This window comes from Bufo bufo, chromosome 5, assembly GCF_905171765.1.
Source record: "Bufo bufo chromosome 5, aBufBuf1.1, whole genome shotgun sequence".
Lineage (NCBI taxonomy): Eukaryota > Metazoa > Chordata > Amphibia > Anura > Bufonidae > Bufo > Bufo bufo.
The window spans coordinates 122,266,598-122,283,547 of record NC_053393.1 but is presented as its reverse complement, the minus strand read 5'-3'; the positions used below and the strand labels follow the sequence as shown (position 1 = coordinate 122,283,547).

Genomic DNA, 16,950 nt, shown 5'->3' with positions numbered 1-16,950 from the left:
GGACACTGAGGGGGGGTTATCTGTGGATGACACTGAGGGGGGGATCTGTGGATGACCCCGAGGGGGAGGATCTGTGAATGACACTGAGGGGGGGATCTGTGGATGACACTGGGGAGGATCTGTGGATGACACTGAGGGGGGGATCTGTGGATGACACTGAGGTGGGGGATCTGTGGATGACACTGAGGGGGGAATCTGTGGATGACACTGAGGGGGGATCTGTGGATGACACTGAGGGGGGGATCTGTGGATGACACTGAGGGGGGGATCTGTGAATGACACTGAGGGGGGATCTGTGGATGACACTGAGGGGGGATCTGTGGATGACACTGAGGGGGGATCTGTGGATGACACTGAGGGGGGATCTGTGGATGACACTGAGGGGGATCTAGGGAGGGGTGTGGGGATGTTGGGGTGGGAGCTCTGGAAGGGGTGGGAGGTCAGATAGGTATGTGGGGGTGGGAGATCCAGGAGGGGGGGGGCCATACATTTTTTTGCTATGGGGCCCAGTCATTTTTAGCCACGCCCCTGATTGGTAAGATTGGGCGGGCACTGGAGCGATACAGCGCCCTGCTGTAGGAGAAGCCGGCGGGAGATGAAAGGAGGAGGGGCCAGCTCCTGGTGGTGTTGGGCACACGGCGCAAGCATGGCGGTGGAGGATCTGACTGAAGCCTAAAGACCAGACATCATGGTAGACCTGCAGAAGAAGGTGACAGCGCAGTATGTGATGTATACATGTGTGTAATGTATGTAGTGCAGTGTGTGATCATCACATACTGTACTACATACATTACACACATGTATACATCACATGCCCCCTCACAGTAATAATGCCAAGATATGTGCCCTCTTCACAGACGTAATGCTCACACATGCCCCCTCACAGTAGTTATGCCCAGATATGTGCCCCCTCGCAGTAATAATGCCAAGATATGTGCCCTCTTCACAGTAGTAATGCTAACTCGTGCCCCCTCACAGTAGTTATGCCCTGATATGTGCCCTCTTCACAGTAGTTATGCCCTATGTGCCCTCCTCACAGTAGTTATACCCTGATATGTGCCCCCTCACAGTAGTTATGCCCAGATATGTGCCCCCTCACAGTAATAATGCCCCCTCACAGTAGTTATGCCCAGATATGTGCCCCCTCACAGTAGTTATGCCCAGATATATGCCCTCTTCACAGTAGTTATGCCCTGATATGTGCCCTCCTCACAGTAGTTATGCCCTGATATGTGCCCCCTCACAGTAGTTATGCCCTGATATGTGCCCCCTCACAGTAGTTATGCCCAAATACGTGCCCCCTCACAGTAGTTATGCCAGATATGTGCCCTCTTTACAGTAGTTATGCTCACACGCGCCCCCTCACAGCGTTTGCATTTCTTTCTGGCAAAGCTACCTGGTTCCGGCCCGCAAAATTTATACCAAGTCTAGTGCGGCCCTCAGACGAAAAATGGTTGGGCACCACTGGTTTAAGCAATCAAAGCTCATTCATTAAAGAGTTTAGGCCCTGAACAAAAAAAAACTGTGAATGGCTTGTGACTGTGAGTAAAGACAAAAAACTACTTAACTGTTCTGGTCATCCCAGATCCAGATGTGTGTACAACTCCCTGCTGTTTCTGGTCCCCACTTGAGCAGACGTTTGACATACTTGCATACGTGTTCCCTACCCAGCCACTTACAACCATGTTACTGTTCAGGCCACTTAATGGCCAGCAGCAGTGACATGCGGGGATTTGGCATATCACTCTTCCAGCCACGTAGGAACTGGAAGCAGTGTGGACGTAGACACACTACAAGAACTTGGATGACCTAAGCAGGTAAGTGATTTTTTTTGTACTCGCATACTGTGCCCAGCCATCCCCGATTTTTTCCAGGCTCTGGACAACCCCTTTAAGTTGAGATGTTACATTTTGTGTATAAATTGCAGATGGGTATCAAGATCTCTGCTTACAGTAATTGAATGTTTATTCAATGATAAAGTAGGTTTGAAGTTTAGCGCAACCTCTTTCTGCTCCTGCAAATGGTGGTCCATCAGGCTTAGATCTAGGAGGTTTAGACTCATTTTCATACTAGAGGCCTGCATTAGTTCTACTCTCTATTAAAGGAACAAGGGTTCCGCTGGTAACTTACTGTATTAGGGCTTGTTCACATGACCGTGTCATGTTTTGCGATCATTTCTAAAACCAACTTTTTCATGACCAGTTCAGGTCTGAAGTCACTTTGTGAGGCTTACATAATAGAAACCACCCAAAAATGACCCCATTTTACAAACTACACCCCTCAAGGCATTCAAAACTGATTTTATAAACTTTTTTAACCCTTTAGGTGTTCCGCAAAAATTAATGGAATATAGAGATAAAATGTCAAAATTTCACTTTTTTGGCAGATTATCCATTTGAATCCATTTTTTCCAAAGCAAGGGTTAACAGCCAAACAAAACTCAATATTTATGGCCCTGATTCTGTAGTTTACAGAAAAACCCCATATGTGGTTGTAAACTGCTGTACGGGCACACGGCAGGGCGCAGAAGGAAAGGAATGCCATACGGTTTTTGGAAGGCAGACTTTTTGTGAGGCAAGAAATAGCTGTTTTGGCACCGTTTTTATTTTTTGTTATTTACAACATTCATCTGACAGGTTAGATCATGTGGTATTTTTATAAAGCAGGTTGTCACGGACGCGACAATACCAAATATCACAACTTTTTGGGGTTATTAGTTTAAAAAAAAAAAAAGATTCTTTAGTGTTTCCACATTCTGAAAGCCATAGTTTTATTTATTTTTTGGGCGACTGTCTTGTGTAGGGGCTCATTTTTTTCAAGATGAGATGACGGTTTGATTGGCACTATTTTGGGGTGTGCATATGACTTTTTGATCGCTTGCTATTACACTTTTTGTGATGTAAGGTGACAAAAAATGGCTTTTTTTAACCCGTTTTTTTGGGGGGGTTTTCACGGTGTTCACCTAAGGGGTTAGTGTCATGAGGATAGTATGTAAGGTACTAAGGTGGAAAAGCAAGAAAGTATTTACACAGGACCAAAAAGTAGAAAAAATAGAAACAAGGCTTAAATCAGGTCAGATAAACCAGGTCAGAGTACATCAAATGAAAGAAGCAGAAGAAAAAGAAGAAAAAGAAAAAAGCAAAAGAAAAGAAACGCAATAGATGTGAGCATCCTATAGGATCCGCCAGCTTTATCTTAAACATAAAGGTGACCAGTTATAGCTAAAAAGACTGCGATAATAGAAGGACAGCAACACATAGAGCATAGTAAATACATCCTGTGAAACAATTGTGAAAGGAAAACAACAGGTGACATGTGCACTGTTAACCATAGGCGAGATACAGTGTAGAATGCCAAATGCAAAAGATATACCTTAAGCCTGGGTTGTGACAGGTGTGGCGTGGTGCAGTTTGGACGCTGTATGATCGCAATTTATAGAGTGCGTTACCTGTGCTACATGGGCGTGACAGAGCCCTGGAGTGATGCGCTATTGGCTGAATGGGTTGCGTCATATAGGGGCGTCTACAGCGCAGGACGCGTCCAATGAATAAGGGCCCAGAGAGTGAGGGAGGTGTGGACCTACCGTAAAAATAGATGTGCGCATGCGCCTATAACATCAAAGAGCGCATGATGATGACGACATGCCTAAGTCATGTGACAGCTACGTCGCAACTGGGTGTAATAGAAAGAGCGCATGCGTACTAAGGAAAAAGCAAACCGAAGCGCCATATTGAAAAAAGGCACGGCAAGAGGACAACTGGTTATTCAAATATATTTGAAACCAAGTAGGTACAGCTACCACTATGCCTACCTCTGTATTGCCGTGCTTAAGTCATAGAACAACTACATCACAGCTAGATATAATGGAAAGCACGCATGCGCACTGAGCGAAAGTGTACTGAGGCACCATATTGGAAGCCGGCTAAGGAAACGTACAAAGCATGACAAATGGACAACTAGTTATACACGTATATTCAGAATTAGGTGGGTACAGCGACCATTATACCCACCTCTGAATCGCAAAGCGTATTAGTATAGCGTATTAGAATAAAGGGTAGGACACTGATCTCGCAGCTGGTATGACAATAAGAGCAGTCTATCGTGGACAACATACAATAGGAGCAGTCTATTACGGACAACATACAAGAGGACAAAACTCCAGGATGACCAAGACACCAACGGAGACAATATAGACCCGGTGTATAAGTACCAAAGATGAGGTGACGGAAATAAGGATGAAGAAAATGGAAAATTCGGGAGACAATGGATGGCAGAACTGAGATCTATGAGAACCTTAAAAAAATAAATGAAATAGATAGGGTTAGAATCATAACGTCTTGTTTAGCAGAACAATGGGTACATATCTAAGCAAATATATAATCCTTATTGAGGCCACCAGGGCCATGTGTATCAAGACGGCGGATCCATTGCATTTCTCTACGGTGCAGCAATTCTTCATGGTTACCTTGGCCGCAATGGGGGCACCCAATCAATTATTTGAAATCTGAGTTGACTAGGAGTGTGTTTGAATTCCATGTAGTGTTGGACCAATGGAGCCTCCGGTTTATTAGTTTGAATATTAGATTTATGTTGGCTAATACGGTCTTTAATCTTTTGCGTAGTCTCGCCAACATAACCCAGGCCACATGGGCATTTGATCAAATAGATCACGAAGTTGGTAAGGCAAGAAAAATGTCCCCTTATGAAATATTTTTTGCCAGTCGAAGGGTGCGTAAAGGAGTTGCCTTTGGTGACATTGCCACATTGTGCGCAACATAAACAAGGGTATGTGCCTGGGTTAGGTGAGCCCGTAATAGTACATTGTGGGTCTTGTTTGGAAGTACCTAGGTGAGAATGGACCAAATGGTCTCGGATGTTAGGAGGACGTTTGTATGACATGAGGGGTTTAGTGTGAAATACACTAGGGGCACATTTCTGCATGATATGCCAGTGTCTGTAGATGATTTTCTGAATAGAAGGACTAAGTGTGGAAAATGTGGTAACACAAGGTATTCTTTGGAGTGTGTCTCTAGTAGTGGTTCTGGGTTTCAAAAGATCTTCTCTAGTCAAAGTCTTAACATAGTGGACATGGTCCTTAAGTAGTTTAGTGGGGTAGCCCCGTGCCAAGAATTTGTTGGTCATTTCTGACAGTCTAGTATCAGCAGTTGAGGGGTCTGAAACAATCTGTCTTACCCGCATTAATTGCGATAATGGAAGAGAACGGATCAGACCAGGAGGGTGATAGCTACTAAATAGTAGTAAGCTGTTCCGATCCGTTGGCTTAGAGTAAAGATCGTAGTGTAAAGATTCGTTGTGTACCTGTAGTTGTACATCAAGATAGGGGAGCTGTGAGCGGCTGGTCTCTAAGAAAAAAAAATGCAATGGATCGCACCGAAGAATTCAAATGATCATGGAAGTTCTGCAATTCATCCATCGATCCCTGCCATAGACAAAAAACATTGTCAATATAACGAAGCCATATTTGGTATACAGAGAATGTTGATAAACATATCGTTCCTCAAAAGCATTCATGTAAATGACCGCAAAGGTTGGTGCCACGTTACATCCCATAGCGGTCCCTGATTGTTGGAGATAAAACGTATCCTCAAAGAGGAAATAGTTACTCTTTAGTACAAAACGCAATAAGTCTAAAATAAAAAGATTTTCCTTCTTGGAATACTCCTGGTTCTGGATTAGGGCCTCTGAGACACAGTCGATCCCATCCTCAATAGGAATGTTGGTGTATAAACTAGAAACATTCATGGTAACCAGCAGATAGTTGGTGCCATGGATCCCCATGTTTGTCTAACAATATTGCGGCCGGTTGGAATAGTGATCCACAGCCGGACACAATAGGTCGACCAGGGGGGTTTGTTAAACTTTTGTGAATTTTTGGCAATACATACAGTACTGGGATACGGGGATGTTTCACTACCAGGAAATCTTCAAGTTTTTTATCAATAATCTGGTCCTCTAGGGCCTGAGATACTAAACCCTGTAAAACTGATCCATATTGGGCTGTAGGATCATAGGCAATAGATGAATACGTATGAGTATCTGCCAATTGTCTCAGGATTTCATTCCTGTAGTCATCCTTATTTAGTATCACTATTCCCGACCCCTTATCTGCTGGTTTGATTATTATGTTCTTGTTCTGAATCAAATGATTCAAGGCCCTCCGTTCCCACTTGGTCAAGTTGTATCTCACCTGTGTAGAGTTAGTGCCTTTCATGAGTTTCTTTAAATCAGTTTTAACGAAAGAAATATATGTTTCCACTGCGTCTTGGTCATGAGGAGGTTCAAATGTACTTGGAGGTTTGCAGTCTTTACTCCTGGTATGAAAAGTAGATGTGCTCGAGGATGGTAACTGTTGAGCCCACATGGGCTTATCTAGTGCAAAGTGTTCTTTTAAGCGAAGATTACGATAAAATTTAGACATCTCGGAATCCAAGGTAAATGGGTCCACGTGGTGGGTACTGGAAAAACCAAGACCTTTATTTAGAAGTGATTGATGATTCATCAAGTTGTATACGTGAGAGATTCACCACAAGGTTCTTCTCTAACATTGGCATAGTATTTGGGGTATTTATCTGCCCCTGTTGCTGGACCTGGTTTGGATCGGATCCCTGTATCTGTAGGTTGTGGCAGTATTTCTTCCGGTGTTTGCGCCCAGCCCTCCTCGGCGTCTTCCTCTGCGAGGGCGTGGATTTTCTAAAAAATCGGTATCACTTGTGCTAGATGAGCCGGAAGCCCTGGGGGAGGCCTGACGACGGATTGAGGAGTTAGTCGGCGGGGTGCTGTAAACGTAGCCTGACTCGTAATCCTGAATATCACGTAGAAATTTCATGCGTTTTCTGTCTTCCAGATTTCTTTTAAAGAAGTTGATTTTTTGTGTCAGGTTGGTTTTGATTGTGTTGATTTCTTCAGAGGAAATGTTACTGAAGAGATTATTCTCCAATGTAGAAATCTCCTCTTTGGTCTTTTTTATTTCGCGATCCGCACGTTCTAATACTAGAAGAATGATATCGAACGAAGCCTTGTTCAATATTTTCTCAAAGCTCTGACAAAACTCTGGGTCTTCTGAGAACAATGTGGGGCGCAAATTGCACCTCAAACCCCTCGGTATACGTCGGGTCTTGTAATATTCTGCCAAGGTAACAGCATGCAATTCTAAGGCAATCACCTTCTTGTAGATTTTCTCCAATGTGGAGACAGAAACGTTAGGTCCTGTGTTGGATAAAAATTCATTCGATGCCGTCACTGTTGCAGTGATCCTTCTTGCATCTTCTTCAGTGTAGAAAAGGGTACCACTGTTGAGAGTTGAAAAGCGACATTGAGAGGAGTAGCAGCCAACAACGGTGTCACGTGGTTAAGGACGGGTGGATACAGTAATATTCCAATCAAGAGTAACCACAGCACTCGTGTACAGGGCTTTTGTGGGTGCCCGTCTCCAATCGATTCCTTCCACCCTAATATGCATACTTTTTTTATTTACTAAAGTTTTACACAATACCAGCATTTTTTAAACAAAAAAAATGATGTTTTAGTGTCTCCATATTCTGAGCCATAGTTTTTTTTTGGGGGCGATTTGCTTAGGTAGGGGCTCATTTTTTGCGGGATGAGGTTACAGTTAGATTGGTACTATTTTGGGTGGCATACGCCTTTTTAATCACTTGGTGTTGCACTTTTTGTGATGTAAGGTGACAAAAATGGCTTTTTATTACACCGTTTTTTTTTTTTTATGGTATTTATTGGACAGAGTTGATCATGTGATATATTTATAGAGCTGGTCATTATGGACGCGGGGATACCTAATGTGTGTTTTTTATTTTTACAGTTTTTTATTATAAAATAAGGGGAAAGGGCCGTTTATTTTTCTTTTTTTACTTTATAAATTTTATTAAAAACTTTTTTTTTTTTACTTTTTTTTCTTTACTTTATTTCTGATGTTCACTTTTGGGGGTCTGATCTCCTCTGCAATGCATTACAATACATTTGTATTGTAATGCATTGCCTGTTCGTGTACCACAGTGAGTAGTACACAAACAGGTTGCCTAGGAGACCCAGCCTGAGGCTGGATCTCCTCGGCTCCTGTAGAAGGCAGTTCCCGATGCCGTGCAAGGCATTGGGCAGCCTCTGCACGACATCAGGCTGCCTTCTGAGACATCGAGTCCCTGCCACAGCAGCGCGGGGACTCGATGGGCTCCCTCAAACACAAACCCCTTCTATGCCGTGGTAGCGGCATAGAAGGGGTTAATCCGCAGCGATCGCCAATACGGGGGGGGGGGTCACAGGACCCCCCTCGGCATTGACCCAGGGTGCCTGCTGATTGATTTCAGCAGGCACCCAGTTCGATCACCACCCGCTGCAGGTAAGTACCAGGACATCAGGGCGTACCTGCCCGTAAGAGGTTAAGCAGACTGTGATTGTCTATTGTTGTGACTCAGATCACATTTTATGACCAATTTGTTCAGAAATCCATATCATTCCAAAGGGTTCACATACTTTTTCTTGCAACTGTATGTAGTATTTGAGAAAATACTACTCTAAAATTTCTTGCCCAGAGCTTTCTACCCATGTCGATGAAATTATGTTCAAGGACTTTCCATATAACTCTACCTTTGTCAAGACCACTGGACTTTCACCAGCCTCTCATCAGTCAACCCTATGGTGAGATATGTTGCATCCCAATAAAAGCACTCTGTTCAGTTTTCTCAGTCTTTGTGACAGATTTGCCTCCCTGTTCCACTAATAATTCAGTCCCCCACAACCAGCACCTGTCTTGCCTTTCCTGTGCTAACATTCCCTTAGAGAAATGTAGTATCTTGCTGCAACAGTGCTACACTTGAACTGATTCCTCCCCATCCACCAACTTGGCAAACTTATTGAGATGCTCCAGATCAGGACTAGCCAGTGTCTGAAAGTCTTCTCTATACTCCTCCTTCTAAATGTCACCCAGCTAACTGCCTCGTCATGTTGAATCTCCATGCTGCCATCCTCCCTCGCATCTACCCCAGCGAGTGTCTGCTCAGTGAGCAGCACAGTCCTCTCTTAATTGTTCTTAAATGTTCTTAATTTCACCCAGTGTTAAGAGTTGCCCATTTAGATTCAAAATCTGGGCATTCATACAAGCAATTCTTACACACCCACACAACAATATGCCCTCTCAAACAGTTGTTCAAGGAGAGCATACACAGCACAGGATGTACATTGATTGGCACTGATACGAATGGAGCTTGTTGCAACTAATGGGGATCTCTAGCAGCACAGAAAGGTTTATATGGACTAAACAGAAAATATAATTACAACCCATATGTTCCTTGTGCTATTTTATTGACCATGAAAGGAGATAATGTGTATTGTCACCTCTGTTATTTTCAACATTGTGTTTGTGATTGAAAAATCAATCATTGGACATTCCTATAAGTACTGCCTCAGTAGAATCAGCTTCCATACTACTTTGCCAGGAGATACTTCAAAATATCAGAAGATGTCAATAGAAATGTTCTATTATTGCAAAAAGAATGATTAATAATTTTCTGTATCTCTACTCCAATTCCATAAATTACCCTTAAGTGCTCAAATGAAACCCGTGTCCGCCGTGTGACCAGGCGTCATTGATGCTTCTGTCTCCAAATATAAAATGTAATTTTGGAATTAAGCAATCCTAAAATATTGTTTTTTTTCTTAGTCTGCTTGAGCTTTTTTCCACTTTTTTCATGGTAGATAACGATTTCAGATGACACCAAACCGGAGCCAATATATTTTAATATTACAAGTTTTTTCAAAGGGGATAAAGACATAAATAGAAAAAAAAAACATTTACAAGTATCTTTTAATGTCATTTACCACCTAAAGACCACACCAAAAACTATACATCTAGAGCAAAGCTATAATATCCTGCAACGAGATTCATTTTAAAAAGGGGTTTTAAACAATAAGAAGACACCTCTACTCACATTGAATTTGCAATATCCTTATCTGAAACTGTACTTTAGTTCTTAGATCCCTGACAAATTACATATTGTCCATGATAAAGCCATTCTAAGCAACACAACATGTTGTGGATTGAAAGAAATGGTCAAGTGATGTGACATTATTGATGACCTGTCATCATGTCAAGATCTAAACACTCTATTGAAAGGATCTAACCAAAGCCAGGAGGGGAGTAGAGTCTAAGCATGTGCTGTGGCCCATGTGGCATGTGCAAATGGGTGCAAAGTTCTTTTCTACAGCTGATGTTAGGGTACAGGTAGCAGCGGATAGGAATGGGTCTGGACCAGCTCACAAATTATATGGAAGTCAGAATCTACAGGTAGGTATTTAGTTGTTTACTTTCCTAAGATCTTCCCGTGAGGCTGCTTGAGTAGCTCAGCTCAATTAGGGGGAAGCTGTGATCTGTGACTACAGATTAGCTACAGTGTCTACAGGGAGTCTGAGGTAGTCTGAGGCACACCTCTGTCTTAGGTTCAGACTGCTCCTTTTCCCCTATTACAGCATCCCTGCTTTCTCTAATTGGCTGCAGTATATTATCACAAGCTCACCAGGAAGTCAGCACACAGAGAGCTCATGATTTCTGGTACTGGAAGGACAGAATAATTATAAAGAACAGACCATTAACCCACGAGTGAGAAAAAAAAAAAGATGGACATCAAGTAATCTCTATACATACAGTATGTCTATAACACGTTATATGTTGGTACAAATCCAGAAACACGAGTGTAGAAAAAAACTGCTCTTAAAAGTGAAGGCACAAATTTAAGATATTGAGCAAAAATAGTCCTTTCTAGCAGTTCATCAATCCTGAAAAAACGTACCTTAGAATGTTATGTTGTTACACATACATTTTAACTTTAACCCTTTCAGCCGTGGAGATTTTTTCATTTTTGCATTTTCATTTTTCATTACCTGCCTTTCCCGGGGCTATAACTTTTTTATTTTTCCACTCAAAGAACCGTTTTTTGCAGTTTCTAATTCCACCATTTAATATTGCATACAATGTAGTGGGGAAATTGGAAAAAAATTCCAAATGGGGTGAGATTGGGAAGAAAAAAACACAATTCCACAACCGTTTTATGGGTTTTGTTTTTATGATGTTCCCTATACGGTAAAACTGACCTGATACTTTCATGCATTCATTCGTTTTTCTTGCATTTTAATACTGAAAAAAATGTTTTTATTATTTTTTATTTTCGTCGACATATTCCGACCCTTATAAGTTTTTTTCTACTTTTGTGTACTGAGCTGTATGAGGGCTCATGTTTTGCTGGGTGATCTGTACTTTTCATTGATACCATGTTGAGGTGTGTACGACTTTTTGATCACTTTTTATTTCTTTTTTTGTGGGATGTGAAGTGACCAAAAAATGCTGAATCTGTCATTTTGACTTTTTTCCATTTCGTCACTTGCTGTATGGGATAATTATTTTTATATTTTAATAGTACCGGCATCTTCGCAAGCAGTGATGCCCATGATGTGTATTTTATTGTTTATGTATTTTTATTTACATTTGGGGAAAGGGGAGTGATTTCAAATTTTATATTGTTTAATTTGTTTTATTTTTAAGAACATTTTTTTTCATAGTTTGCTTTAGTTCCCATAGGGAACTATAGCAAGAAATCATCAGACTGCTTCTCTCATACACTTTAATGCATTAGCATTGGAGTGTATAAGAAATACACAGTATTCCTATGGAGGCCTGCCACAGGCAGGGGCTCAATAGAAACAAATGTTTAGCAGCCTCTTGTCACTCAGGAGGACAGAGGCTGCCGCCCACTGTGTTCGGCTCCCCGCCTTATACAGATGCCGGGGACCACAACATCTAAATGGTTAAAAGTCCGCGATTGGCATTACCACCAGTTGCAGATATAAGTCCAAGGTGCCTGCTATCCCAGCTGATATTTATAATCTTATCCCACAAGCGTGACACTACTAATTGCCAGGCATGAGACAAGCTGATCTCTTATGCCAATTTATATGCTCCTGTTCCACTGTACTAGGCAAATACAGTGTCCTTCCTTACCTTCATTTGTGGCTGGACATCTCCTGAATCCTTATTTGTGTGTGACGAGGTGATAAGCCTTTCAGAACAACATGATTTTGTGATATTGTGTCAAGAGATCTCTATCCTGTATATGTTTGGGTGTGGCCACCTAGTTAGGTTTTGTTAGCATGTCACAATATTGTATTGAATTAGTTTAATGAGAAACTGAAGTCCTTAAAGGGTTTTTCCAGGATTCTCTCCCTTTTTAATTAAGCCACCTAGTATGTAGAATCACATCTGCTCCCTGCTGCTCTGTGATCTTCCAGCTATGGATGGAGTTATGTGCACCACTTCAACCAATGACTGTCCTCAGTGGTGACGTGTTCAAAAGCAGCACCTCACTGGTGAGTCACGTTCAATATGGGGACATGTTTCCACAGATGCCGGTCATTGGCTGCATGTCACGGCCTATGGTGTGCGCTGTGACACTGTTGCTACACTTGCGGTTGCCCGTGGCAACGTGTTGCTGTGTGTGCATGCGGTGGCAGTGTCTCGGCCTTTTGGGTGATTGCCGTGACATGGCTGCCACGCATGTTGTTGCCTGCGGCAACGTGTAGCTTTCTATACTTGGGTGTGCACTTCCCCTTTAAGTGGCTTCCTTCCCTTGTCTGGTGTTGGAAGGGTTAACTCGCTTCCTAGTGTTTTGTGAACACTGGGTTTATGTGTGTGTGGGTGTGGCTGCTTGGGCTATTTAGCCTCCACTAGAGGCCAGGAGTCATTGGTACTCCCGCCATGGTGTGTGCTGGAGCTATGCTCCTGGTCTTCAAATTCCATCTGTCCAGTGAGGGCCACCCTTGGGGTCATCAATGTTATTCCGGTGTCTCCTTCCCTTCCTTTCCCTTTGTGTATGGAGTGGGATTTAATCAGGGTGTTGGTATGTCTATTTTTGGTGTTACATGTCTGGTAGTGTTTGGTGTCCAGCATGTTTTTAAGACATTCCCCTGTCTCATGTTTATTGCAGCTATGAGTGTCCTGGGTCCCTGTGTGGTTCGTGGTGTGTGCTGTGTCCTTTAATGTTGGTTTGGACACTAGCACTTGTGCACGGGTTCAGTCAGTGTGTCTGTGGCAGGTAAGTGTGTTACTGGTTTCACTTATCTGCCATCTCCATATGCTGTATGTGTTCCCCTCTCCTTGAAGCTAGGCTTTAGAGACCCCTGTTCCTCCGTGTTGTGGAGGAACAGGTCGTCTTTACCCTGCTCCTAGTCCAGGGATTTCTTGAGGGTTAGTAGGGCCCCGAGGTTCCGGAGTATGAGCCCTCCTACCATCTGGGTTGGCTCATACGGTTAGGCACTAGGGAGAGGATTAGGGATGCAATAGGAGGTGACCTGCTCCCTCATCCTGGCGTCCTGGCCTAGCAGCTACCCTTTATCCCTTTGATACCGCACGGTGGGGGGTTTCCCCCACTCCCCGTCGTGACACTGCAGTTGCACACATGACCTTTTCTGTACACTGAATGGAGGTTAACAAAATTGAGACCAGAGATTGTTGAATGGAGCAGAAGGTGAGTATGATTCCTTGATTGCGTACCACACTCTAGGGGGGCTAAATAAAGGGAACAAATTCTTGAAAATTCCTTTAACAAAATTAGAGCTAATGTAATGGTGGGCACAACTGTAGATAAACTAAAAATCCCTAAAAATCACCAATTAAGTACAAGCAGTATGTAACTTTGGGCTTCAAAAAGGTATACCATACTTTGGGACATTTGAAGTATTCATCAGTAGTACACAATATATGCTTTCAGTTGGCTTAAATCTAGGATGCTCAACCTGCGGCCCTCCAGCTGTTGTAAGACTACAACTCCCACAATGCCCTTCTGTAGGATGATAGCTGTAGGCCTTCAAGGAATGAAGGGAGTTGTAGTTTTGCAACAGCTGGAGGGCCGCAGGTTGAGCATGCCTGGCTTAAATGATCTTGCTTTCTGAAATGTAAAATCGTGTCAAGCTTACATTTTCTCAAGCTGCTCCTGACTCCTTAATTTTCATGTCTTTTCTTTAAGGAACTCCTTTGTGGATATCTTACGGGCCATTCTCCTTTCACTAGAAGTTCTAATAGAAGACCAAGAGCTTCAAATCAATGGCTTTATTTTAATTATAGATTGGAGCAATTTTTCCTTCAAGCAAGCCTCCAAGCTTACCCCTTCAATCCTCAGGCTAGCCATTGAAGGGTTGCAGGTATGTGGAGAAAAAGATTATAACTACTACAGCTGCCTAGTGTGAGATGGCAGAATCTGTGTTCGGTTTCTTCTGACATCATGGTTACAGCTGGTATTCTTTTTACTAAATGACATTTAGAGATTTTCGTGTAATCCTTCAATAGAGGTTTGGGGATTAAAATATTCAGCATCTGTTCAAATAAAAACATGCAGCTTTGATGTAACATAAGTAAATGAAAGATTTTATGGCTTTAATGGGAATAGTAAGAATGGATATTGAGTTGAATATGTATAATTTTGACTTGAATGTAGGGTTACAGTGAGTATGAATCACTTGGAGATGGCTTTTAGCAAACCAATCTTTATTAGGTGGCTGAACATCTGTATATGTTTGGTAGCATGAATGTGATGAATCTTCTCGGCTCCACTAGCAGTACCAGTGTAAGAAAGTAGAATCAGATGAATACCAGTCTATAAAAAAAGAAAAAGTTAAGCTCAGCAAGGCTAAAAAGCATTTAAAAAAACATTATAGGCTTCCCTTAGTAGATCAGTTGAAATGTAGTTATACCTGTTATATAAAACGGTAAGATATACCAACTGAAAGCAAACCTTTGCAAGACTGCTTTATATTTATAAGGGTATGACCACATGGTTGTGAGCTTTTTAGGGGGTGGTCGAGAGTGTGACACCATGAATGTGAAACCATGAAGGGAATATTTGACGTCAGTTTTGCTTGGGTTTGTGTTGGAGTATTTTGTGCCATATTTATCAAATGTCGCAAGTTGTTTGATAAATTTGTCATGTCTTTAAACCAAGCAGCTCCAGTTTTACTACTCCACCCTCCTCCTGGAGTAAGACTGTGACTGTTTTAAAAAGTCGCAATTAGAGATGAGTGAATCGAAGCTGACGAAGTGGAATTTGATCCGAATTTCAGGAATTATTCGATTCGCACCGAATGCAAATTTCCTCACCCTTCGTGGTAACGATGCATTTTTCCTAAAGTGGCTGCTGCACATGTTAGGACATGGAGCAAGGAACTCTGGGAATGAGGGATCACCCACAATGCCATGCATGCAGCCAATCAGCAACCAGACAGCCCTGTGATGTCACAGCCCTATAAATAGCCTCAGCCATCTTGGATTCAGCCATTTTCCAGTGTACTTAGTGCAGGGAGAGACGTTAGCAGGCGCTAGGGACAGTGCTAGGAAAGACTTGAAAACTTATTATTTGCTCAATAGAAGTTCAGAGAAAGAGCATTAGAAATGTAGGGAAAGGATAGGGAGGAATTATTCCACAGTATTGAAGCAGAACAGGGTCCAATAGGAGAGTGTACAGCCTGGGTAATAGGAACAATCCTATTACACCTTGCTGCACTGACTGAGGATCCAAATTGCCATTATACTGCTGCTTTCAGGTTTGCAATAGATCATACCTCTGTAATTCCAGCAAACCGTTCTTGTTATTGAGGTCTTATTAGCCCTTGTGTGGTGCAGTTATATATACACTGCTCAAAAAAATAAAGGGAACACTTAAACAACACAATGTAACTCCAAGTTAATCACACTTCTGTGAAATCAAACTGTCCACTTAGGAAGCAACACTGAGTGACAATCAATTTCACAGGTGGAAATTTCACAGGTGGAAATTTCACAGGTGGAAATTATAGGCAATTAGCAAGACACCCCCAATAAAGGAGTGGTTCTGCAGGTGGTGACCACAGACCACTTCTCAGTTCCTATGCTTCCTGGCTGATGTTTTGGTCACTTTTGAATGCTGGCGGTGCTTTCACTCTAGTGGTAGCATGAGACGGAGTCTACAACCCACACAAGTGGCTCAGGTAGTGCAGCTTATCCAGGATGGCACATCAATGCGAGCTGTGGCAAGAAGGTTTGCTGTGTCTGTCAGCGTAGTGTCCAGAGCATGGAGGCGCTACCAGGAGACAGGCCAGTACATCAGGAGATGTGGAGGAGGCTGTAGGAGGGCAACAACCCAGCAGCAGGACCGCTACCTCCGCCTTTGTGCAAGGAGGAACAGGAGGAGCACTGCCAGAGGCCTGCAAAATGACCTCCAGCAGGCCACAAATGTGTATGTGTCTGCTCAAACGGTCAGAAACAGACTCCATGAGGGTGATATGAGGGCCCGACGTCCACAGGTGGGGGTTGTGCTTACAGCCCAACACCGTGCAGGACGTTTGGCATTTGCCAGAGAACACCAAGATTGGCAAATTCGCCACTGGCGCCCTGTGCTCTTCACAGATGAAAGCAGGTTCACACTGAGCACATGTGACAGACGTGACAGAGTCTGGAGATGCAGTGGAGAACGTTCTGCTGCCTGCAACATCCTCCAGCATGACGGGTTTGGCATTGGGTCGGTAATGGTGTGGGGTGGCATTTCTTTGGAGGGCCGCACAGCCCTCAATGTGCTCGCCAGAGGTAGCCTGGCTGCCATTAGGTACCGAGATGAGATCCTCAGACCCCTTGTGAGACCATATGCTGGTGCGGTTGGCCCTGGGTTCCTCCTAATGCAAGACAATGCTAGACCTCATGTGGCTGGAGTGTGTCAGCAGTTCCTGCAAGACGAAGGCATTGATGCTATGGACTGGCCCGGCCGTTCCCCAGACCTGAATCCAATTGAGCACATCTGGGACATCATGTCTCGCTCTATCCACCAACGTCACGTTGCACCACAGACTGTCCAGGAGTTGGCAGATGCTTATTCCAGGTCTGGGAGGAGATCCCTCAGGAGACCGTCC

At 43.2% G+C, this 16,950-nt stretch overlaps 1 protein-coding gene across 1 annotated transcript in view; it reads left to right on the top strand.

The window, feature by feature from the left end:
- Positions 1-16,950, top strand: part of CLVS1 (clavesin 1) — a 78,351-nt gene that overhangs the window by 16,261 nt on the left and 45,140 nt on the right. The window contains exon 2 of the mRNA XM_040432827.1: positions 14,043-14,217. Coding sequence (XP_040288761.1) covers positions 14,043-14,217 — 175 coding nt within the window. The remainder of the gene's footprint in view (positions 1-14,042; positions 14,218-16,950) is intronic.